General features: G+C 51.6%; 4 protein-coding genes across 7 annotated transcripts; 3 read left to right on the forward strand and 1 right to left on the reverse strand.

Moving 5' to 3' along the window:
• The first annotated feature begins 16 nt into the window (after positions 1-16).
• GABARAP (GABA type A receptor-associated protein) lies at positions 17-2,503 on the forward strand. Its single transcript, XM_080922588.1, has 4 exons — positions 17-243; positions 781-859; positions 998-1,116; positions 2,023-2,503. Exons 1-4 carry the CDS (start codon positions 154-156, stop codon positions 2,086-2,088), a joined length of 354 nt encoding a protein of 117 aa, XP_080778714.1. The 5' UTR covers positions 17-153; the 3' UTR covers positions 2,089-2,503.
• A 904-nt stretch (positions 2,504-3,407) lies between these two features.
• On the forward strand, positions 3,408-7,545 carry PHF23 (PHD finger protein 23). 3 transcript variants are annotated; one of them, XM_080922245.1, is made up of 5 exons: positions 3,408-3,584; positions 5,122-5,153; positions 5,269-5,361; positions 5,827-6,661; positions 6,766-7,545. In XM_080922245.1, exons 1-5 carry the CDS (start codon positions 3,551-3,553, stop codon positions 6,978-6,980), a joined length of 1,209 nt encoding a protein of 402 aa, XP_080778371.1. In that variant the 5' UTR covers positions 3,408-3,550; the 3' UTR covers positions 6,981-7,545. The 3 variants fall into 3 exon arrangements, with proteins under 3 accessions (XP_080778371.1, XP_080778372.1, XP_080778373.1); XM_080922246.1 differs by having other exon boundaries at positions 6,028-6,661; XM_080922247.1 differs by lacking the exon at positions 3,408-3,584 and adding an exon at positions 4,704-4,819 and having other exon boundaries at positions 6,028-6,661.
• A 632-nt stretch (positions 7,546-8,177) lies between these two features.
• DVL2 (dishevelled segment polarity protein 2) lies at positions 8,178-17,892 on the forward strand. Of its 2 annotated transcripts, none has more exons than XM_080923168.1 (15): positions 8,178-8,578; positions 12,698-12,767; positions 13,057-13,202; positions 13,337-13,446; positions 13,562-13,697; positions 13,811-13,901; positions 14,018-14,087; positions 14,174-14,313; positions 14,401-14,477; positions 15,268-15,335; positions 15,654-15,782; positions 15,856-15,987; positions 16,114-16,293; positions 16,615-16,833; positions 16,963-17,892. In XM_080923168.1, the coding sequence occupies exons 1-15, from the start codon at positions 8,385-8,387 to the stop codon at positions 17,409-17,411; spliced, it is 2,211 nt and encodes a 736-aa protein (XP_080779294.1). In that variant the 5' UTR covers positions 8,178-8,384; the 3' UTR covers positions 17,412-17,892. The 2 variants fall into 2 exon arrangements, with proteins under 2 accessions (XP_080779294.1, XP_080779295.1); XM_080923169.1 differs by having other exon boundaries at positions 13,337-13,434.
• A 133-nt stretch (positions 17,893-18,025) lies between these two features.
• Positions 18,026-23,121, reverse strand: ACADVL (acyl-CoA dehydrogenase very long chain). Its single transcript, XM_080923170.1, has 20 exons — positions 22,981-23,121; positions 22,835-22,913; positions 22,512-22,577; positions 22,351-22,423; positions 22,203-22,267; positions 21,976-22,110; positions 21,173-21,317; positions 20,917-21,046; positions 20,703-20,828; positions 20,222-20,420; positions 19,982-20,086; positions 19,476-19,562; positions 19,330-19,392; positions 19,148-19,249; positions 18,973-19,070; positions 18,822-18,894; positions 18,660-18,732; positions 18,509-18,581; positions 18,337-18,412; positions 18,026-18,264 (listed from the first exon to the last, which is right to left on the reverse strand). The coding sequence occupies exons 1-20, from the start codon at positions 23,040-23,042 to the stop codon at positions 18,124-18,126; spliced, it is 1,971 nt and encodes a 656-aa protein (XP_080779296.1). The 5' UTR covers positions 23,043-23,121; the 3' UTR covers positions 18,026-18,123.
• Between the last annotated feature and the right edge of the window lie 263 nt (positions 23,122-23,384).

Below are 23,384 nucleotides of genomic sequence, written 5' to 3' on the forward strand. Positions count from 1 at the left end.
GGGGGGGGCGGGGTTGGTGAATAGGGAAGTGGCGCAAATTCGTGGATCGCTCCGCTGAGCCTGTTCGTCGAAGCCGCCTCCGCCGCCGCCCCCTGTCCCGGCCCCCCCCTGGGTTCCCTCAGCCCAGCTCGGTCCAGCCCGGTTCTCGGGAGAATGAAGTTCGTGTACAAAGAGGAGCATCCGTTCGAGAAGCGCCGCTCTGAGGGCGAGAAAATCCGAAAGAAATACCCAGACCGGGTCCCGGTAAGGACAGTATTCCGGGCCGAGGCTAGCGTCGCTGACGCTGTCGCCACAAACTAGACGAGTCTGGGAAAGCTGAGGTCAGGGTCCAGTCTGTCATGGGGTTAGAACTCTGTCGTCTCTGGTGCCAAGGGTGAGAGGCCTGAAAAAGTAGAGCTGAGACTGAGATGTGGACGGGAGAGAGAGACCTGGGCATTTCTCGGAACAGAGGCCTCAGTGAGCTTGACAACCAGAGTTTCCATGGCTATCCTCCTCACTAGCTAGACTTAAGATAGATTTTTTTGACCCAAACAAGTTATCCTGTATTCTCTGATAAAAATAGTTATTTTATGCACCGTTCTGGGATCAATTCTCAATATTAGGTAAGCCAGGGAGGCCAGGCTCTCTGTACCTAATGCTGAAAGCTCCATGTATATAAGGAAGGATAAATATTGGGAAATGAGATTGCAGTAGCTTTCAATACAAAGGAATATTGTATCTTGAGTTCATCGATATGGCTGTACTTTTTTTATCTTCTCATTTGTACCTTCCTTTCGTTAGGTGATAGTAGAAAAAGCTCCCAAAGCTCGGATAGGGGACCTGGACAAAAAGAAATACCTGGTGCCTTCTGATCTTACAGGTGGGAGCTTGACTCATGGTACATGTTTCTTTCTGTGGGGGGGCCTGCCATTTCTGTGGGAGGAGGCTTCACCTGGCAGCTGTTTTCGGGAGGCACCTACGACCTCTGTGACTTTCTTACATCTCCTGTTTTTGGCAGTTGGTCAATTCTACTTCTTGATCCGGAAGCGAATTCATCTCCGGGCTGAAGATGCCTTGTTTTTCTTTGTCAACAATGTCATTCCACCCACCAGTGCCACGATGGGTCAGCTATACCAGGTAAAGTACCTTGGAAGTAATGGCAGTGTTTGGAGAGGAGAGTAAAGGTCAGAAGTTCCTGTTGGCGTACTAGCTTTAAAATGTCAATATAGTCCTAGTTAGGATCTTAACAGCGGTGGGAGGGGAGAAGAGCAGGAGCTGGTGTTGCTTTGACTGGGACTCTTACTACCTAAGTAAGTCTCTTTCCCTAGTCCAAGATTCCCAGATGTCAAAGAATAGATTGAGCTTCAGGAGTGATTTTTTTTTTCCCCTTTGGAGACAGGGTTTCTTTGTGTAGTCCTGGCTACCCTTGAACTCCCTCTGTAGACCAGACTAGCCTTGAACTCCCAGAGATCTACTTACCTCTGCCTCCCTAGGGCTGGGTTTAAGGAAAGGTGTGTGTAGACTAGGCAGGCCTCAGACTCAGAGATCTTCCTGCTTCTTCCTCTTGAGTGCTGATATAAAGTGTTGGAAGTTCCTGTCCTGAATAACAACTGCACAGTGGTGCAGACCTTTAATCCAAAGAAGCATAGTTACTTCTGCACAGTTCTGTTCTGTTTTGTAATTTTATCATTGAGGAGTCAGAGACTGGTGGATCTCTTGGAGTTTGAGGATATCCCGATAAGTCAGAAATATTTAGTGAGACCCTGTCTCAAAAAAATAAAAAATAAAAAAATGAGTAAAAGTAAAACAAATTAGAACCCCCCTCCTCCCCAATTAAAACTCCACAAAAACCACTGAAGGTGGGCGTGGTCATGCTCACTCTGTGAGCAGTGGAAGGTGGGTCTCTGAATCCCAGGCCAGTGTGCTCTACACAGGGGGATCCAGGGCAGCCAGAGCTACATAAAAAAAGACACCCCACCCCCACACACAGAGAGGCCGAGACAGTGACCAACTGCTTTAACCCCCCTTTTGCTTTTCCTTCAGGAACACCATGAAGAAGACTTCTTTCTATACATTGCCTACAGTGATGAAAGCGTCTATGGTCTGTGAAGCTGCTGTACCTGAGGTGGGGGGTTCCATTCTACAAAGAGAGGTGGCGCTCCTTCCTTGACATCCAGTTCCTCCTTCAGGCTCAAACACCATCTTCTTTCTTCAGGACCTGCACTTACTGTTTGAGGCTGTCTCTTCAGGCCCTCTCATTGGGAGGGGTAATGGCAGATACAGCCTCTCTTTCCCTTTGTTTACCCTCCATTCCCACTCTGCTTTAGACTTCTTTATTGTCAGTCTGTCACATCGGATGATTGTTTTGGTTTCTATTCCCTTTCTAACTGCCCATCGGGCTCAGAACCCCAATAATCCCTTCCTTTCACTACCTTCTTTTTGGGGGGTAGATGGCAGGGATTGACATTGTGTGGGGGAGGTAGGAGGCACATCAATAAAGAGGAAACCACCGAGCTGAATTGAATTTGCCCTGTGTCATTCTACGTCCTGTTTTTTTGTTTCAAGTGTTGTGAACTTCAGTGGTGGAAAGGAGGATTGAGGTATAGATCAGAGAAATAGAAACGCATTGTTGATGTTGGTATTTCCCTCTTTTTTGTTGAGTGGAATAATTTGAGCATTATCTCATGAAACTTTATGTGCATTGGGTTGTGATATAAACAAAGAGGTGGTGGTTGATAGCGTGGGGTGGTATGGGAAAAGTTTTAAAGTACCATTTTTAGGTACACGTATCCAAAGTTACTTTGGATTAAAGAAGATATGTTCGTGTCTGGGAGGTGGTAAAAGGACTGTTTTTAACTGGCTGTCACTGGCAGAGGTTGTGCCAGTATATGGCATTCTGTAAAGTAGATTTAGAGAGGGCAAATACTAGAAGGTGCCATTATCACTAGGAGAACTTCATCTCCCAACATTCATTTCTCCTTTTGGCCGGAAGTGGGGCGGTTCCCTGAGGGGGTAAAAAGGTACAAAGTAAGGCAGTATGGTGGCCGAGAGTTATAATTCCTTCTTCGTCTACTCTCGGTCCCGCCCAGCCTACACTTCCCGGGAGTCAGCGCGCACTCTTCCGCTCTCCAACCCCCCCCCCCACCGCTTCGTATCTCCCCGCCACTCCCCTGGTGGTAGGAGGAAGTTGTTTATTGCGCCTGCGCTGATCCGTGGCTTATTGGGAACTGAAGTTCTGGAGGATCTTGCATGCCCCTTTCCGCTGCCCCTGCACAGACTACAAGTCCCTTGGTGCACTGCGCGACAGAGCCGGCAGGGAGGGGGAGAAGGGAGGGAGGAGAGAGGAGGAGGAGGGAGCAGGCGGCCGGCGGTGCGGGGGGAGGGGGCACGGTCCGGGAGTGCGGGAGGCAGTGGTAGAGGGAGGTGGCGGTAGCGGACTGGAGGAGTCTCAACCGCGCCAAGGCGGACACTTCGGTGAAGCGAGGCAGAAGAAGCACGGAGCACCCAAGGCAGTACCGGGAATCCCGGCTTAGAGGAGGGGGTCGCCGGACCGGGTGGAGGGGAGGGGGCGATGCTGGAAGCCATGGCGGAGCCCAGTCCCGAAGGTAAGCTCTCCGTAGGCACAGAGGACAGCGAGCGGGTGAGGATTCAATGGGCAAAGTTGGAGGTCGAGCCCCGGCAACCAGCGGAGGAGTGCGGGAAAAGGGGTCGGGGCCCTGGCTCTTGAGGTGGAAGGGCGATGAGTTGAGGTACCTTGGAGAAAGAGGAGTGGGAGACTGGGTCGGGATAGTTAAGACATCAGGCACGGTGTGGATAGTGGTGGTGGGGTGTCTGGGGATAGGCGCTGGAGACCTAGCTTCGGAGACTAAGGGCTGAAAAGGCCTCGGACTGGTTGGCGCTCCGAGACAGAGGTTGAGGGAATCTGGTTGCCGGAGAGTAGTTGAGGGAGCACGAAGAGGACTGAGTGAGGGGCCCGGTAGTTGGCCGAGGTGGGGGAGTTTGTGACGGTGGCGCTTGAGCACCTAGTAGTTGCCGCCAGAGATAGCTTGTGATTGTTAGAGGGTGGGCAGGTAGTTGTGGAGTGAAGAGAGGGTCTGGGTATTGTCTCCGGTAGAGAGCCCGATCCTGAGGAGTAGTTGTGGGGCGAGGTAACTGGGGAGCGAGGCTAGCCCGGTACTTGTAGGGGCGGCGGGACGATGTGGGGGGGTTAAGACCGGCAAGTTGCGCGGGTGGGGGGGTTGGTCGGCTAGGGCAAGAGCTTGCGAGTTGTGGAGTGTATTGGGGGGCAGCGGCGGCGTCAGGGGGCCTTCTGTGGAGTGGCTGGATGAGGACCGGGGGCTAGAGTTTAGGGGTCCGTAGCCTAAGGGACCCGCTGAGTCCGGGGGCAGGAGGGGGGCGGCCGGAGAAGCTCGGAACTGGGCCCGGGGGCCCGGCGGGGAGCCCGAAGAGCTCGAGACGGGGAGGGAGGGGCTAAAGCCCCGGATGGGGGCGGAGGGACAGCGAAATTGTGGGGAGCGCGGCCGCGGGGTGGGGTGGGGGGGGCAGGAGAGGCCGTGTCCGGGCTGCCGCTCTTTGCCTGTCCCGGACGCGAAGTAGTGTTGGGAGTGTGTGAGCCTGTGTGTGTTTTGGGTGAGGGGCGCGCCCGGCCTCGTGTTCGAGTAGAAGGGGCCGGAGGGCGGGGAGCAGTTCAGCGTGGTCATCCTGGACCCTGGGGGCGGGCAGGCGGCGTGTGCAGTCCTGGAGGGCCCAAGGCAGTGGAGCGCGGCCGGCTGGGAACTCTGAGCTCCGGGCGCGTGTGAAGGACGGGGGCGGGCGGTGGCCTGGTCTCGCCCCGGGAGCGGTATGGCGGGGTGGGGCGCCAAGAGAGCCGAGTTGACTGGAGAGGCTGGGAGGGGGCGGGGCGCCGGGCCTCTGGTTGGGGGAAGGGGAGCGCTATAGCGAGGTCTGTGAAGGCGCCGCGCCCAGGCTCCGCCCCTCGGGGCGGAAGGGGGAGCAGGGGCGGGTCCGGCACAGCTGGGGGCTGGCTGGCCTGGCTGGGCGACCTAACAGTGGCTGGGATTAGGTCGGGAACTCCAAGGTTTAGAGGTAGGATTTTACACAGACTTTTCTAGTGCCTTGACTCAGCTTTTATTGATTTCACAGATCCGCCTCCGACTCTTAAGCCAGAGACTCAGGTGAGCTGTCCCATACCGGATATACTGCCTGACAATTTAGGGGCTGTGTTTTGGGGAGTGCTCCTTTTACGGTCGTCCCTTGCGTTCATACGATCATGTGTGTCTTTCCTTTTAGCCACCGGAGAAGCGGCGGAGAACAATTGAGGATTTCAACAAATTCTGCAGTTTTGTCTTGGCCTATGCTGGTTACATCCCCCCTAGCAAAGGGGTAAGGAACAGGAACGTAACTGACTTAAGTCAGTGAACTACTTTATAGGAAGACCCTACTGTAATATATAAGACTAAGAAAACGAGGCCCTAGGGGCTATGGTGGGAAAGCTGGTTTGGAGGGATGGAATAACGACAGTAACTGCTTTGATTGGCAGTAACAAATATTTGGAGTGTTGGTCTAGATTTTTTTAATGGATTTGAGTGGTTAACAAAGTGTTTCCAGGTAAGTTGGAGGGAGATGAGTGCCCTAGCAGATGATGCACTGAAACAGATGATAGAAACTATACAGCTGTGGCCTCTTTGTTCTAAAGGCCCTGGTGAGGACTGGGGGGGAAGGTAGGGTTAGAGTGCATGTCAGATTTAGGGTAGAGAAACATCTAGTTCCTGGTTTTTATGCTGGATATGTGGCTGGGCTGAGCTGTCACTAGACTCAGGCTGACCCTAGTCTCTTCCTCCTTTTAAGGAAAGCGATTGGCCAGCTTCTGGCTCTAGCTCTCCATTACGAGGTGAGAGTGCAGCAGACAGTGATGGCTGGGACTCAGCCCCATCGGACCTTCGAACTATCCAGACTTTTGTTAAGAAAGCAAAGTCATCAAAGAGAAGGGCAGCTCAAGCAGGTCCTACCCAGCCAGGACCCCCAAGGTCCACTTTTTCTCGTCTGCAGGCCCCCGACAGTGCCACTCTGCTTGAGAAGATGAAGCTCAAGGACTCTCTGTTTGATCTGGATGGGCCCAAAGTGGCATCTCCACTGTCTCCCACATCGTTGACACATACCTCCCGGTCCCCTGCTGCTCTCACCCCAGTGCCACTGTCCCAGGGTGACCTCTCCCAGCCTCGAAAGAAGGACCGAAAGAATAGAAAGTTGGGACCAGGAGGTGGGGCTGGCTTTGGGGTGCTACGGAGACCTCGACCGGCTCCTGGGGATGGGGAAAAACGGTCTCGAATCAAGAAGAGCAAGAAGCGGAAGTTAAAAAAGGCAGATCGGGGGGATAGACTCCCACCTCCTGGCCCTCCTAGGGCCCCTCCCAGTGATACAGACTCTGAAGAGGAGGAGGAGGAAGAGGAAGATGATGAGGAAGAGATGACAGTGGTGGGGGGAGGTGTTCCAGCCCCTGTGCTCCCAACACCTCCTGAAGCTCCCAGGCCCCCTGTTACAGCACACGCACACCCTGAAGGTGCTCCCCCTACTGACAGTGAAGGCAAAGATGTGGGCAGCACAGAAACAAGCCAAGATGGAGATGCCAGCTCCAGTGAAGGAGAGATGCGGGTCATGGATGAGGACATCATGGTAGAATCAGGTGAGAAGTACAGAGCTGCCCCAGGGTGAAGAGCTGGGGGATGGGTTTGGGGGCTGTTGCAAGCTAAGCCTTGAAGCAGAGCACTAAAAAAACGTCTTTTCCAGGTGATGACTCATGGGATCTGATCACATGTTACTGCAGAAAGCCCTTTGCTGGGCGGCCCATGATTGAGTGCAGCCTCTGTGGGACATGGATCCACCTCTCCTGTGCTAAGATTAAGAAGACCAATGTTCCAGATTTCTTTTATTGCCAGAAATGCAAGGAACTTCGGCCAGAGGCCCGGCGGTTAGGGGGTCTTCCTAAATCTGGAGAACCCTGACATCACTGTTACGGCTGGAACTTCTGACATTATCTGGGAACTGAGCCTCAGTCTCCAGCCTTCCTTTGGATTGAGGAGGCTGTCCCCACTTGAGAGCCAGAATTCCCAAGGGAGACATGTTTGGAAATGAGTGTCTTCTGCTCTGTCCTTCCTGCTCCATGGACTTGAAATTCACCCATTACAGTTGGGTCAGGGGAGGCTGGATCTGCAGAGAAAAGTCTCTGTCCAGTGGACCCTCTCCACCCTTTTCAATTTCAGGGCCGGGCTCAAACTGGGATGTAATGGGATAGTTGTCTATAAAACTGTAGTGTAAATACAGCTCTCCCTTCCTCATGTTTCTTCTCTCCTATTTACTTTCTTCTACACCGGATGCATTTTTAATTTTGGACTCCCCCATTTGAGCAAGGTTGCTCAAAGGTGGAGCCCCAAAGCCTGGTGGAGTGAGGAAGGAAAGCAAAGAAAGGTGTCAATTATCACTCGCCTTGTTTTTAATAATATTGGCTGGCTACTTGTACAGACAGCCTGCGTGTTGTAAATAAAGCAGAGTGGGCTCTTGTGTTTTACAGCCCTCATTGTCCTGTTTGGGGAGTGGGTCTTTGGGAAACCTGGCAGAAGCCTTGGGTGGAGTTGGGGCTGAAGCTAGCTCACTTTTAAGTCTAGGGCTGTAATTTCACAATTTGGGAGGTGGAGATGGGAAATGTAGGGGCCAAGTCTGGCTTGGACTATTGACGCTTTCTAAAAGCCCCTCATCTTCCACATAAAGTCAAATCTCTACAGGAAGAAGCTTTCAGCTTTCTCATCCCAAGTACAGTCTAGGAGCTACCCTAAGGGCCCAAGTTGCAATTCTCTCTTTATCAGGCCATATTCCGCCCCTCTAATAGTTGCTACTGGAGTGCCTTGAGCCTCTGATGGGTAAAGCAAAATGGGGGCCAGGTGCCAGCATTCCAAGAGTAGAAGCTTGCTAAGTACTTGGGGGGGGCGTATACATGTTTGGGGGCGGAGTCGTTTAGGGCCGAAGACCGTTGCTCAAGGCAGTGGTCACGTGACCATCTAGGTGGAGCTTGTAGTAACGTGACATGAGGAAGTCACGTGAGGGACAGTCGGCTGCGCAAAGTGGGCGGGCTTGGGTCACGTGGCATGGGGAGAGGTGGGCGGGGACCTCGGTGCTGCTCGCGACGTCCGTGGTGGTAGTGGCCCTCTACTGTGGAGTTCTTGGTTTTGAGTCTGGCCACCCGGCTCTTCCCGATCAGCCCGCTGTTCCACGCCATCCTCCTGGGGCACGTCTTCCGCACTGGCCCTGCACTGTTGGCGCTAGCGCGTCAGTTTGCGGGTGTGCGCAGGCGCGGCGGGGGCGCTTAGTCCTGTTGGGTGGGCGGCTGAGCCCGGGAGCGCGCGAGCGAGACCATGGCGGGCAGCTGCGCGGGGGGCGGTGGTGTGGGCGAGACGAAGGTGATTTACCATCTGGATGAAGAAGAGACTCCTTACCTGGTGAAGATCCCTGTCCCGGCGGAGCGTATCACGCTTGGCGACTTCAAGAGCGTTTTGCAGCGGCCCGCGGGCGCTAAGTACTTTTTCAAGTCTATGGATCAGGATTTTGGGTAAGCGCGAGGCCTAGACTGGGAAGGGCAGTGGGTGTGCTAGAGTGGATTGGGCGATATTGAGGGAGACCAGTCTACCTTGGGATGTTTCCGGCCAGTAGTGGAGCATAGCATATTGTACTGTGCTAAGGTAGAAAGCCCATCCCAAGATGGACAAGGTTGTATTTGGACCCATAGAAGAATAGGCTGGATTTTAGCAAACCAGAGGCGAGAAAATTAGGTTGGAAAAATGGGGAACACTGGTTTGTTTCTCTCCTCATGATTTTAGCCAAAAGGCAAAGTAATGCTTGAGGATATTCTAGGCTGTGCTGAGATTAGAGAGTCATCTATCGTTTGATAAGCTGATGTGCTCTCAGATGTCTGCACAGGAGTTATATAGAGATACTCTGTACTTTTTTTTTGTTTTGATTTGTTCTTTTGTTTTTGAGGCAGGGCTTTTTTCTTTGAATCCTAGACTGGCTTCGAACTCATAGAGTTCCTGTCTCAGCTTCCAGAGCTAGAATTAACAGGTGTGAGCCAGTATTGCTGGGCATGCAGTGTCTTTATGTAGACTGGGCTATAGTGATTTAATTTAGGCTATCAATTAGGCTTATTAATTAGGTCCCATAGTATTTTGGGATGATGTAATCTGTAATAATGCAGAGAGAGGTCTATTATGATATCTTAGGCTGCTTTGAAGTAGATTTTTCTGGCAAAGCATGTATTATTCTGGACTCTTCAGGGTTCTTATTTTCTTTTAGGGCCAGAACCTTTTAGTTTGTTTGTTGGCTTGCTTGTTTGTTTACTTTTATTTTAAAAGATATTTTGTGTGGAAGACAGTGGTGGTGCACCTTTAATCCGAGCACCTGGGAAGTAGAAGCTGACAGATGTCTGAGTTCGAGGCCAGCCTATTCTACAGAGATAGTGCCAGGACAGCCGGGGCCGTACAGAAAAACCTAGTCTGAAAGCAAAACAAACAAAAGATACTTTATGTGTTTGGGTGTGCATGTATAGTTGTGTACCACAAGCATGCAGTGCCCGAAGATTCCAGTAGATGGCATGGGATCTCTTAGAACAGGAGTTAGCATGTGCTAGCCACTATGTGTGTGCTGGGACTTGAACTCCAGTCCTCTGCTGAGCCAGTCAGTCTGCTGCTCAGCCAGAACTTCCTTGTTACTGAAGCTACCTAGAACACAATGTAGAACAGGCTTACCTTGAGCTTGTAACAGTCCTGCCTCTACATCTCCATCCAGAGAGTTAGAACTAAGTATGTGTGGCAATATGCCTGACCCAGACCTGGGTTTATGATATTACAAGGCAGAGACAAATGGGAACATAGAGGCTGGTGGTACTACTACATCACAGCAGAATGGGGTATTGTAATCAATATTGGTGCAGAGGGAGGCTAGTATGGAGACACTGGGGGTTATGCCAGAATAGATTGATTCTGGGGTGATTTGTGATGTTCTGGATGATTCTGGGCTGGGCTGGGCTGGGACTGTAAATAAGGCAGGGTAGGGTGATCTTTTGTTGTTGTGACTATTGGGTCTGAGCCTTCTGTGTCCCCAGGCACAGGCTGCATTAGGCTGTGAGGTTCTGAGGTTATAAGCAGGATACAGGGGAGAGAAAGATGACCTACCACCTGGGTCAGGGAGAGTTCTTACTGTGAAAGTCCCTGTGATTAGAGCACATCCCCCTCAGCTACTTGAACAAACTGGACCCTTGTTAAAGATTGTTCAACATGGAGGAAGTGATGCTATCTAGGGAGTTGCTTTGGATTTCCATTAAGGGTCTTCTTTTTGCATTATAATTTTGGGCAATTTATTTAGCTTTTGTGCTTTGATTTCTTCATCTGTGGCATGGTGATAATCATAGTGTGGAATGTTTAATTTAGGTGCATAGCACATGGTACATTCTTGGTGACTGGTAATTTTCATTTAGTATTGGGGCTAACTAGTTCATACACTAGATTATAGTGGGTACGAAATTACTTGCTTTAGAGGAGACTGGGCTATGCCTAGTTGGGTTATGTTGGGAAGAGTTGTGTTGTGCTGAGTAGATCAGTGGTGGCCGGGCTGTGCTGTCCTGACAGCAGATTCGTTCAGGAGGCATATACCCAAGCCCCAGAGTGTACTAGTCTGCAGTTAGTCAGACAGATGCACTTGTGTGACTATGTGCATGCCTGACTGCCTGTGAACGTAGAAGAAACGAGTCAGATCCCTTGGATCTGGAATTATGGATAGTTGTGAGCCACTAGGTGGATTCTGGGAACTAAACCTGGGTCTTCTGCAAGCACAGTGCTCTTAACCACCGAGCCAATTCTCTACCCCCCATCCTCACCCCTAAGAAGTTCTAATTTGAAGGTGAGGATGTTATGTATATGAAAGAATGGCTCATGGCTCATATTTCTTTTTTTTTTTTTTTAAGACTTATGTATTTGTTTGTTTGTTTAATGTATGTGAGTACACTGTCATTCTCTTCAGACACACCAGAAGAAGTCATCAGATCTCATTACAGATGGTTGTGTAGCCACCATGTGGTTGCTGGGAATTGAACTCAGGACCTCTGGAAAAGCAGTCAATGCTCTTAACCACTGAGCATCTCTCCAGCCCATAGCTCATATTTTGTCAAGTGTATTTTCTAATACTTACAAAGGTGAGGGCTTGTGCCGAAGACCCAGGACACATGTTGAACAGAATAGGTACTAATGATTTCTTGTGGGTATGAGAAGGAACAAGTCTTGCCCACTGCAGGAGCCTGTAGGAGGCTGAGCTTTGGGATATTTCAGACTGCAGGTTGCTTAGTGAGGTGAGGTAGCCCGGAAATGGGAAGCCCAGCTTCCTCTATCCATGGGAGCTTTCCACACATGGAGTATTGTTGTTTCATGTAAGGGTGTTTTTTCCCAGCAAAGCCACACATTTGGGCCGTCACTGGATGTGAATTAGAGAGAACCAGAAGGCAGAGGAACTGCAGCAGATTCCATGAGGACCAGAGGCTTTTATGGGACAAATGTGTAGGATAGAGATGGTTAGGCTGCCAACCAGGCTCCTAAGTTAGATATTTGGAGCAGTTGTTGGGAACTATCCCAAAGGAACTTTGGAGTGGTACTTTGAGGTTTGGATCATATGGGATGAAGTCTTTGGAGCAGCGTTGTGCCTCTAAGGATGAGTTGGGGTGGCAGTGGGATAAAATAAGGAGAGCGTCTGGAATTTTTATTTATCTATTTTTATTTGAAAGCAAATTATTTCGCTGTAAAAGCAGAGGAGCCTGGCATGGTGATGCATGCTGGCCGTGTGGCATAGCCAGGTTTGATGACATTCGACTTTAATAACAGGATGGAGAGAGGCAGAGGCAGGCAGGTCTCTATAAGTTTGAGGCCAACATGGCCTACATAAGTGAATCCAGGCCAACCAGGGATACAAAATCTGGAGCGAGTACTCGAGCACACACACATACGTACACACGTACACACACATACATACGTACACATACACATACAGCCAAAAAAACAAAACAAAACAAAACAAAAAAAAAAACCAACCAAACAGGCAGAGGTCTTGACAGTTGGCTTAGAGGATACCAGTGTGTTTTGTTCTTAGCACCCACATGGTAGCTCCCAACTACTTGTAACTAGCTCCAGAGTATGTAATATCCTCTTCTGTCCTCTGCAAATACCCTTATGCGACAGCCATGTGCACAGGCATGTATATGTATACATTAGGAGAGAAAACAGACTATTAATCAGGGCAGCAGAGAGTCACCATGCTAGGGCTGGATGGAGATTGGAATGAGATTTGGAATGGGGGTGACTAGTTTAGCTTTACTAATCCCTACACCACCACCAACCCTTCCCCCCCCCCCCCCCCAGGGTTTCTCTGTGAAGCCCTGGCTATCCTGGTACTCTCTGTAAACTAGGCTGGCCTCAAACTCAGATTGCCTTCCAGAGTACTGGGATGAAAGGCTTGTGCCACCACTGCCCAGCTTCTTGTGTGTGTGTGTGTGTGTGTGTGTGTGTGTGTGTGTGTGTGTGTGTGTAACCCTGGCTCACTGAGTGCCTCCTGCCTGGGCCTCCCTAGTGTTAGAAATGAAGGTATGCCTGTCACACCCGACACCTCACTGATCGCTCCTCTCTTTCTGCAGGGTGGTGAAGGAAGAGATCTCTGATGACAATGCCCGCCTACCTTGCTTCAATGGAAGGGTTGTCTCCTGGGTAAGGGGACTTATTCCCAAGCTGCTTCCAACCTCAGTCTGTTTCAGCGGGCAACACCCCCCCACCCCCCCAGTCTCCAGTAGCCCTGGCTTCCCTCTTCTCTACTTGTGGATACCGTGAGCATTCCTCAGCCTTTTCTTCCGGTCGCCTCCCATACTGGATTGTTTTTTCTGGACTCTTCGCCCAGGTCTCTGGGACTCTGTTCCCTTCCTTTCTGGTCCTCTTCTTTAGTCTCTTCTCATAAACCACTTCCCAGTGGAGCCATGTTTTCTCTGTTACACTCTTCCAGCTAGTGTCATCAGATAACCCCCAACCTGAGTCAGCTCCCCCAGCCCACGAGTCTCGGACAGAACTGGTTCCTCCACCTCCACCATTACCTCCTTTGCCACCAGAAAGGACCAGTGGCATTGGAGACTCAAGGCCTCCATCCTTCCAGTGAGTCCTTTACTTTCTTGAATCCAGGGGAGGGGAGTGAAAAGGGAAATCAGTCTAAACCCCTTAAGAGGGAGACTGAGGATCCGGTGCTCTGTCCTACTGACTTTGGTCGGAAACTTTCTCTACCTGTGTAGCCCTAATGTATCCAGCAGCCGTGAAAACCTAGAGCCCGAGACAGAAACCGAATCTGTCGTATCACTGAGACGAGACCGACCTAGGAGGAGAGACAGCAGTGAGCATGGCGGTGAGGGGTCAGGCCCTGGAGGCAGGGTGGACTGAACTGGGCAGGGAGGCAAGCCTCAGCATGCCAAGCATGGAGAAGGGGAGGCCTGGCTGCTGAGACTCTTGTTTATACACAGCTGGTGGCCACAGGCCTGGAGGCCCCTCAAGACTGGAGCGCCACCTGGCTGGGTACGAGAGTTCTTCCACCCTCATGACCAGTGAGCTGGAGAGTGCCAGCTTAGGGGATTCAGATGAGGATGACACCATGAGCAGGTATGGCTTCACACATCTCTCCTCTGCCCCCCTCCCCCCTCCCCCCTCTTTCCCCCCTCCCTCCCTCCTGACCACTCCCACCTCCCAGTGCTCTGCTCCTCAATTGCTATCAGGTTCAGCAGCTCCACTGAGCAGAGCAGTGCCTCCCGCCTCCTCAAGCGCCACCGAAGGCGAAGGAAGCAGCGGCCACCACGCATGGAGAGGGTGAGGGGTGTTTTGGGAGAATTTGGCTTTACTTTAGCTGGCCCTGTGACCCGGGCTTGTGGCTCTGTCTTTGTTGATGGGGAGCGGTTCTCACCTTTCCCGTCTTCCTGCTTCAGACCTCATCCTTTAGCAGCGTCACTGACTCCACGATGTCGCTCAACATCATTACAGTCACGCTTAACATGGGTATGAAGGGTCCTGACTGGGAGAAGAAATGGAGAGGGTCTCGGGGTTTCTGAGGCTCAATCCCCTCACATGGCCTCCCTCCACAGAGAAGTACAACTTCCTGGGCATCTCCATTGTGGGCCAGAGTAATGAGCGTGGTGACGGAGGCATCTACATTGGCTCCATCATGAAAGGGGGAGCCGTGGCTGCGGATGGGCGGATCGAGCCAGGAGACATGCTTTTGCAGGTGTGCTGACAGGCTGGCTGCTGGTTTGGGCAGAGGCTCTGCCCCTTCCCTCTCACACTGCCTGTGACTCACTGCCCCTTCCTTTAGGTCAACGACATGAACTTTGAGAACATGAGCAATGACGACGCGGTCCGAGTGCTGAGAGACATTGTACACAAGCCAGGGTGAGTCTGGGCTGCGTCTGGTCCTTGGGCCTTTTGCTTTTAAGTCCATTTACCTTTGTTTTGCAGTTTTAAGGCCAGGCATGGGAGTGCATGCCTTTAATCATGTTACTCAAGGCAGACTTGGGCTCTCTGAGCATGAGACAGCCTGGTCTACATAGTAAGAAACAAACAAACAAAAAGAAGGGCTGGAGAGATGGCTTAGTGCTCTTCCAGAGGTCCTGAGTTCAAATCCCAGCAAACACATGGTGGCTCACAACTATCTGTAATGAGATCTGATGCCCTCTTCTGGGGTGTCTGAAGAGACCGACAGTGTACTCACATACATAAAATAAACAAGTCTTTAAAAACAAAAAACCAAAACTGCAAATTTCACTAGCATGTCACTCCAAACTAAAGCATGAAACAGATGTGGGTGAGTACCTCAGAAAAGCCCACCCACTGTGTGCTCCCTTCCACTCCCACCCTCCTCATTGACAGTAATTACTGTCTTGGCTTCTTTGGTCAAGAAAACCTTTAATGGTTTTTCCACCCATGCCCAAGTCCTGGAACAGGGTAGTTTGGTTACCTGTGTGAGGCTCTGAATGAGTGGTACAGCATGTGCTCCATTGTCTCACAGCAGTGTTTTTAACTTACGTGTGGGTGAGTCATCCACACTGGAACCTTCACCCTCACTCTCTCTACCCCAGTTATGGGAGCGCCTTTCTTTTCCACCTTTATGCCGTCTTCCCATCAGGCCTCGGGCTTCCTGAGGCCTCTTCCCTCTACTGAACTGGTCTTCTGTTCCCTGCAGCCCCATTGTGCTCACCGTGGCCAAGTGTTGGGACCCTTCTCCCCAGGCCTACTTCACCCTCCCTCGAAGTGAGTGATGCTCAGGCTCGGGTCTGAAGCCAAGAGATGGGAATGTGAGCATGGGGCTCAAGCTTGTAATCCTGACACTTGGGAGGCGAGGACAGGAGGATCTCTAGAAGTTTGAGGCTAGCCTGGGACTATATAGTGAGTTCCAGGCCATCCTGGCTACAGAGAAAGATTAGAAGAGCCAGAAGTTGTAGGGAATGGGTTCAGGAGGGCCAAGGGAGGGAAGAGGGAATAGGAGTCTTAATTCTGGAGTATCGGGACAAGTTTTCTAGGATTGAGCAGTGAACATCTTGGTCATTATTTTAATTTCTTTTGTACCAGATGAGCCCATCCAGCCAATTGATCCTGCTGCTTGGGTGTCCCACTCGGCTGCGTTGACCGGTGCCTTCCCTGCTTACCCAGGCTCTTCATCTATGAGCACGATCACATCTGGCTCCTCTCTGCCTGATGGTAAGGCTCTCTTCTTCCCCACCTCCCTGTATTTGTGGACCCTTCTTAAGTGCTATGTTGTCTCTTCTGTCAGGCTGTGAAGGCCGGGGCCTTTCTATTCATATGGACATGGCCTCTGTGACCAAGGCCATGGCAGCCCCAGAGTCTGGGCTAGAAGTCCGGGACCGCATGTGGCTCAAGATCACCATCCCAAATGCCTTTCTAGGTATTCCCAGGCCCTGAGCAAGGTGGCATGGGAAGGGGAGGAGGAGGCCAAAGCTGGGAATGGCACAAGGGTGAGGGGAGGAGTTGGGAGGAAAGTCTGACCCCTTTGCACTGTGTTCGATCCTAGGCTCAGATGTGGTAGACTGGTTGTACCATCATGTGGAAGGTTTTCCTGAGCGTCGGGAGGCCCGCAAGTACGCCAGTGGGCTGTTGAAGGCGGGACTCATTCGGCACACTGTCAACAAGATTACTTTCTCTGAGCAGTGCTACTATGTCTTCGGGGACCTCAGTGGTGGCTGCGAGAGTTGTAAGTCAATAGATCTGGCTGTGGGATAGCAGGTTGCCAGCCAACCCTAGGCTGATCTATGCCCATGTATTGCTGAATAAGCAAGATACCAGAGTTGTATTTTGGGAAAGAATGCCTCATGAGTCTCACAAAAGCAGTTTTGGGCCAGTGGTGATGGCCCTGGTTGTGTCCCTGCAGGAGCAGCAAAGTTTCCTATTCTGAGCTATCATAGTCTCTTTGGCATCTGTTTTGTGGGCAGTTCTGGGGAAATGGTTCCTGGTTTCTCTGTTCTCAGGAATCCTGGCCTCCTAAAGCAGGGAGCTCTCTTCCATTTCGTTCCAGACCTAGTTAACCTGTCTCTGAATGACAATGATGGTTCCAGTGGGGCTTCAGACCAGGATACTCTGGCTCCTCTTCCTGGAGCTACTCCCTGGCCCCTGCTTCCTACCTTCTCCTACCAGTATCCAGCCCCACACCCCTACAGCCCACAGCCTCCCCCCTACCATGAGCTTTCATCTTACACCTATGGTGGAGGCAGTGCCAGCAGCCAGCACAGTGAGGGTAAGTTACCCATATACCAGTTCAGCCAGAGAAAGAGGGCACAAGTAGTGGGAATTCAGGGAGGAGAGACAAGAGCGGGGGATGGCGTTCGTAAGATTCATTTTCCTCATTCCTTACCTCCTCCAACAGGGAGCCGGAGCAGTGGGTCAACAAGAAGTGATGGGGGGGCCGGGCGCACGGGGAGGCCTGAGGAACGGGCCCCTGAGTCAAAGTCTGGCAGTGGCAGTGAGTCTGAACTCTCCAGCCGGGGAGGCAGCCTCCGGCGGGGTGGGGAACCTGGTGGGACTGGTGATGGCGGCCCCCCTCCATCCAGGGGCTCAACAGGTGGTACTCCTAATCTCCGAGCTCTCCCAGGGCTCCATCCCTATGGACCTCCCCCTGGCATGGCTCTCCCCTATAACCCCATGATGGTAGTTATGATGCCTCCACCCCCACCCCCTGTCTCGACGACAGTGCAGCCCCCTGGTGCCCCTCCAGTCAGAGACCTGGGCTCTGTGCCCCCAGAACTGACAGCTAGCCGTCAGAGCTTCCACATGGCCATGGGCAACCCCAGTGAGTTTTTTGTAGATGTTATGTAGGACCTATCTTAAGGCCACATTGGGTCTGTGCCCTTGGCCTGGCAAGTTTCAACTTGGTGCTCTTCATAGTGCCTGGGCTCAGCCTGGTGGCTGGTGCCTACCAAAAAGTTTTTGCCACTGTGACTCTCACCAGCAGTGCCTGGTCCTTCCCCTTCCTCGGGGGTTGATGGGACCTTTGGTTACTTTTAGCTTTATTTTTTATAAGCTTTTGGGGGGGGTTAAAATAGACTTTCTTATATTTGGGGGAATATTTTTTTAAATAGACAGTTCCTCTTTTATATGGAGAATTCCTTCATATAAAATTTCCTGGGTCCCTCCTAACCCCAGAATATGACCACCACCTCCAGTTGCCTAGTCAGCTCTCTCAAGTCGAGGGTGGGTGGTGGTCAGTGGTACCCTGGGAAGAGGAAGGGTGGGCTGGGTACCCTAGACAGCAGTCCAAGGAGGCTGGTGGTGTGTTGGGGACTGTGTAGCTGCCTTTGTTACTCTATTTATTTTAGTCACTTGTATAAAACACCAAATAAAGCAAATAGAGGCCAACTCCCCAAGCCTCTGGCTCCTTTCTTTGGGAGGCAGGCAGTAGAGAGGGACCAGTGGAATTGAGCAGCAGAGAGTGACTTGGTAGAAAATGTATTGTTCTTAAGGCAGTACTGCAGCGCCTCCATAAAGGGGGCTTAGAGAAGGCACATAAGCATGCTAGAACTGGGGGTCTTCAGATCCCAAGGGGGTTACTGGTGACCAGGCCGCCATTCTCCACCATGGCCTTGGAGATGCTTCTGAAGTTACGGAAGAGCTCCTGCTGCTGAGGGTTGGACTGCAGGCTGGCCATGTTCTCTCGGATCCGTGTTGCAGCCTGGGGAGAGGGAAGGAGAGGGTCAGGCCCAGACCGTGAATGCCCACCTACACTGGTAGCTCCAAGGCTCACCTCAATGCACCAACTATCACAGAGCATTTTCTCATGCTGTGCTGTCGGGTAGCCCTCACTCAGGGATCTTGAGGCTCTGTAAGGAAGCAGGAAGTTAAAAGAATCCTGAGTTCTGGTGCTGGCCCAGCTACTCTGGCTTAAACCCACCGAGCTTCCCACTCTGCCTTCTTACCTGGAGAGAACCACCACCATGGCATAGAGATCAATGGCTCCATCTGCCAGTCGCTGCAGCAGGAACTGTTCATCTGTCAGGTAGATGGGGGTGGGGGTTATGAGTCTGAGGGAGGGACAAGGGATGTAAGGGGGTTGCAGAGCTCACTCACTGACGATCCCTTTCTTGTGCTTCATCAGCTTCGCCTCCACTACGGTGGCAAATTGATCCAGCGCCTGCACTGCCTGAAGAGACAGAGTCACCAAGCTCAGGAGAGGAAGGCAGCGCAGGAAGGCAGGGCACTGCTACAGGCTCTGCTCTAAGGCTCACTTACCAGTTCACCGCTGCGACTTAACTCTGGGTGGACAATTCCTGAGAGACTCAAACCACTGCCAAGCCCTGTCCGCCTGGGAGGAGATGGAAGAGTGACTGGTCAGTTGCAGCATACCATCCTGTCTCCCCCTGGCCCTGGCCCCTGAGCTTACCGCCTCAGCTGTTTTCCTGCTTCTCCTATCAGAAGGCCAACATTTCCAAGAGGATTCTTTAGGGCATTGCCAAGCCCAGTGAGTTCCTTTCCTTTGTCCTGGGGGAGGAGGGTCCGACAGTGAGGACTCAGTGTCCTTCACAGTTGCTCTCCCTGATTCTCCTTCCTCCTCTTACCATACAGCCTTGTAGAGCCACAAACAATCGAAGAATGTCATTTGTCCCTTCAAAGATCCGGAAGATGCGAATATCTCGGAGCACACGCTCGACCCCTGGTTCCTGGCACACGGAAAGGCACATAAAGCTCTGTTGATGTGGATGCCCGCTCTGAGCAGATGCCCCTGCGAGGAATACTCTACCTTCATGAAGCCCATGCCCCCCATGATCTGGATGCACTCATCGGTCACTTTCCAGGCCGCCTCCTGAAAACAGAACCAGATGCGTTTGGTTTTAGAGCTGAGGTCCTAAACTGGACTCTGCCCTTCCATCACGCCTGGGTCCTCACCGAGCCAAAGATTTTGCTGATGGCAGCTTCTATCTGGAAGTCTTTGAATCCCTGGTCCATGTTGGCACTCAGCATGTAAGCCATGGACTGAGGGGGCATGGTTGGGACATGGGAAAGAAAACAGGAAAGGCTGCATCAGACAGGATGGTTAATACTCAAGCCTTCAAGATCAGCTCTGATCTACTCCCCCAACCCTTGAATTCACTCTAACGCCCTTGACAAGTCAAACACGTCCAATATTTTACCCTCTGATTTGATAAATCAGGGGCTTCGAGGCCTCAGCCGTTTTAAAGGGGTGGGTTAAAATTAGTGTTTGGTACATCTGGGAAGCACTTGGCAGAGCAGCACTACTCTCCAGAAGCCGGAACTGACTATGCCTCCTCGCATCCCCTAGGGCATTGGTGTAAAGCTGGAGACCCACTGCCCCAGGTGCTGCTGGGGGTTGTAGTCTGACCCAACTGTGAAGAAAGCCATGGGGCTCTAGGGAACACACAGGAGGTCCTTACCTCAGTCACATACTGCAGAATAGCCATCCGAGCCAGCTTCTCCTGGATCACCCCGAAGTTGTGAATTTTGTCCCCAAACTGGGTACGATTAGTAGCATGATCAACCTGAAAGAAGGTGCATGTCACCCCACTGAGGTTCTGTAGTCTCCACCTGACTGCTGATGTGGGAGTGCCTGCAAGATAGACACATTTGCAAAGGGTAATTCCTTCAGGCTAGCTAGAGACTGAACTGAGACTCACCGCCTTGGCAATGATGGCTTTCATGGTGCCTGCTAGGGTTGCAGCCATCCCAAATCTTCCATTGTTGAGGATATTGACAGCAACCTTGAAGCCATTTCCCACCTCTCCTAGCACATTCTCTGATGGCACCTTCACTCCGTCAAAGTACACCTCTGAAGTGTTAGATGCTTTGATGCCCATCTTCTTTTCAGGGAGCCCACTGAAAAGGCAGGGCAGGAAAGTTGGGGTGTGAACAGGGAAATGGCCTTTACAGTTCTCATGATCAGGGAAGAACTTCGCAGACTTGCAAAAAGGATACAGGCACTGCTTATATGCCCTGAAGGCTACAGATATCTAGCCATGGCCTGTGACCCAGTGTTCCCCCTGCTCACCTCCTGTGGCTCTTAGAGATAGCCCCAGTGTGGCCTGTAATGATTGATTTTTGAGAGCCCAGCGCTGTCCCCTTCCTTGATTCTGCTGTATTTTCCCCACACTCACTCACTGGGTAACCCCTCCAAAGCTCCTTTCCACTACAAAAGCTGTGATCTTCTCTTTCACGGCCCCAGTGGCTGCATCTTTAATTGGCGTCTTGGCAAAGACAGTGAAAATGTCTGCTAGGCCCCCGTTACTGTGGAAGAATGAGGTGATTAGTATAGGGTTCAGAGCAGCAGGGTCAGGACATTGGGCTGAACGAAAGAAGAGAAATGGAAAATTGCCTGATCCAAATCTTGCTTCCATTGAGGGTATAATACTTTCCACAGGGGCTAGGTACAGCTGAGCTTCTGATAGAGGCTACATCGGACCCACTTGAGGGCTCTGTGAGGCAGAAAGCTGCCAAAGCCTTCCCTGTTGGGGAGAGAACTGGTTCACTGGGGATCATGACCATGTCCCTCTCATACCCCCAGGTGGTTCCTTGTAACACCATGAGCAGTGTTGTACTCCTTACCCCTGGGTCTCTTAAGGTTGCCTTACCAGATGCCACTCTGGGGAGGTATTTTTCTTTCTGGGCCTTTGTGCCATAGAGCAAGATGCCTTTAAAACCGATGCTCTGATGAGCTCCCAGGGTAACGCTAACACCAAGGTCATGCATGCCCACAATCTCTGCCAGGCGAGCATACTGGAGGAAAAAGGCATCTGGGATTGTAGCTGGCTGCATTGAACTTGCCTTCAACAAAGAATGGGCAGTAGGGTGGAGGCAGGCCTGGGCTATCTACTCTGAGCATGAAGAATGAAGTGGGGTCATAAAAGGCACAGGGAGACTGGTGATGTAGCTCAAAGGTAGGCTGCTTTCTTAGCATGCGTGAGGCCCTGGAATCTTTCCTAAGACAGGAGCAAGGACATCAAAGATCTTGGATAACTTTTTTCTTTTTTCTTTTTTTGAGACAGTCTCATTTTATAATTCCAACTAGCCTGAAACTTTTTTTTCCCCTAGACAGGATTTTTCTGTGTGGAGCCCCAATTGTCCCAAAACTCCCTCTGTAGACCAGGATGGCCTTAAACTCAGGGATCTGCCTGCCTCTGCTGGAATTAAAGGTGTGTTCCACCATGTCCAGCTGCCCTTGGTCTTGATGGGAAGGTCGCCTGTGTTGCCTCATTGTCCCTAAAGACTTGGGAACTAGGGTTAGGTTCATGGTCCTAGTGGGCTGCACATAGATCATGTTTCAGGGGAAGATGTATGCACAGCTGAGAAATAGGGCAGACAGTGTGCTCTGGCTACTTGCTTGGCCCTAGTGAACCTGAGCAATATGGATATTAGTTAAGGGGGATTCTCTCACCTGGGTATTGGTGAGGCCCAAACCACCCAGCTCACTGGGTACTTGCAGACCAAATGCCCCCAGTTCCTTGAGGCCCTGCAAAGTGTCCTCCTCTACTTTCTCCAAGGCATCATTCTTGGCAGGGTCATTCACTTCCTGGGCAAGGAATATGATCTCAAATTCAGAGGCTCCTTTAAGCTCCTTAACATCTGCCCACTCCAGGAGGGATTGTCCCAGTCATTCCTCACCTCAAAGAACCGGGCCACTGGTCCCACCAACTCTTTGAGAACTTGTGTCTGATCTTCATTGAGCACTGCCGGATGGGAAAGAAGAACAAGCTAGTCAGGCAGGTGGGGCTACACTGCCCACACTGCCACTGACTAAGCTTTTACTTACCAGATGGGTATGGGAACACCTGGTCAGTGGTAAGCTGGCCTTTGAACATGCCCACAGCGAAGGACTTAGACTCCTGGACAGGGAAGGAAAGGCTGTCAGGGGGCTGCTGGGGTGATTCTACTCCTGGCTTAAAAGTGTCAATCCAACTTCTGGTCACTTACCGCCCTGGCTGTTTTTTCTCTGGTGGAAGCATCAGAGGAGAGGGTTTCTGGTTTGTCCAGAACTGCCTGGAGGAATGGCAGAGCAATTAGGCTGGAGATGGGTCTTTAAACAGTGTGTACGGGAAAGTGCTAGCTCTAGGGAGTATGCTTCAGTGTCTTCCCCTTTCTCACTAGGGCACCCTGGCTTGCCCTTTCCCCTACTTTCTGTGACATAGCTGTCACCAGGTGACTGGGACGAAGAAAGAGACTCCTGTCGGTCGTAGGCTAGTGGGAGCTGGCAACTCCCGTTTCTATGACCCTCTCCCTCATCCGCTATCACTTACCTGAGTGGCCTCACTAGCATAAAGTCGCTGGGCAGAGGTAGGCCGGGGTTGTCCCTGAAGCACAGTAGTAGATCGCGAGCTGTAAGGAGTCGGGGTTCAGTCCAGCCCCGGTTCCCAGACCCACTGCCCCCCTGCTATATACGGACCTTCGGGCCCCCAGCCGCAGCAGCTGTCGCCCCACACTCGGGGTCATCCGAGCCGACTGCATCTTCAAAGCCGCCGCTGAAGCCTTGACCACTGCTGACCTCTTGTCGCGTCTAGCCTGCCCAAAGGTTGTGTGGCTGGGCCCTGACTCATGCTCCACAATGCACTGCGTGGTAGGGGCGTGGTCTTGAGTCTCGTTGCATGATGGGAGATGAAGTTCCGGCGTGTACCGGGTCCCTGTATTCTACTTAACCTAGGGCGATCCATCTTCAAGAGATCCGTTTTCTTTCCCAAACTCTTTAGAGCCGCTAGTCTAAACTAAAGTCTCATCCACTAAAAAAGGGAAGAGATTAGATGAGAGAAAGCAGGAAGAGTTTAAATAATTACAGCCAGAGGGATGGAGATA

This window comes from Micromys minutus (genome assembly GCF_963924665.1).
Source record: "Micromys minutus genome assembly, chromosome: 10".
NCBI lineage: Eukaryota > Metazoa > Chordata > Mammalia > Rodentia > Muridae > Micromys > Micromys minutus.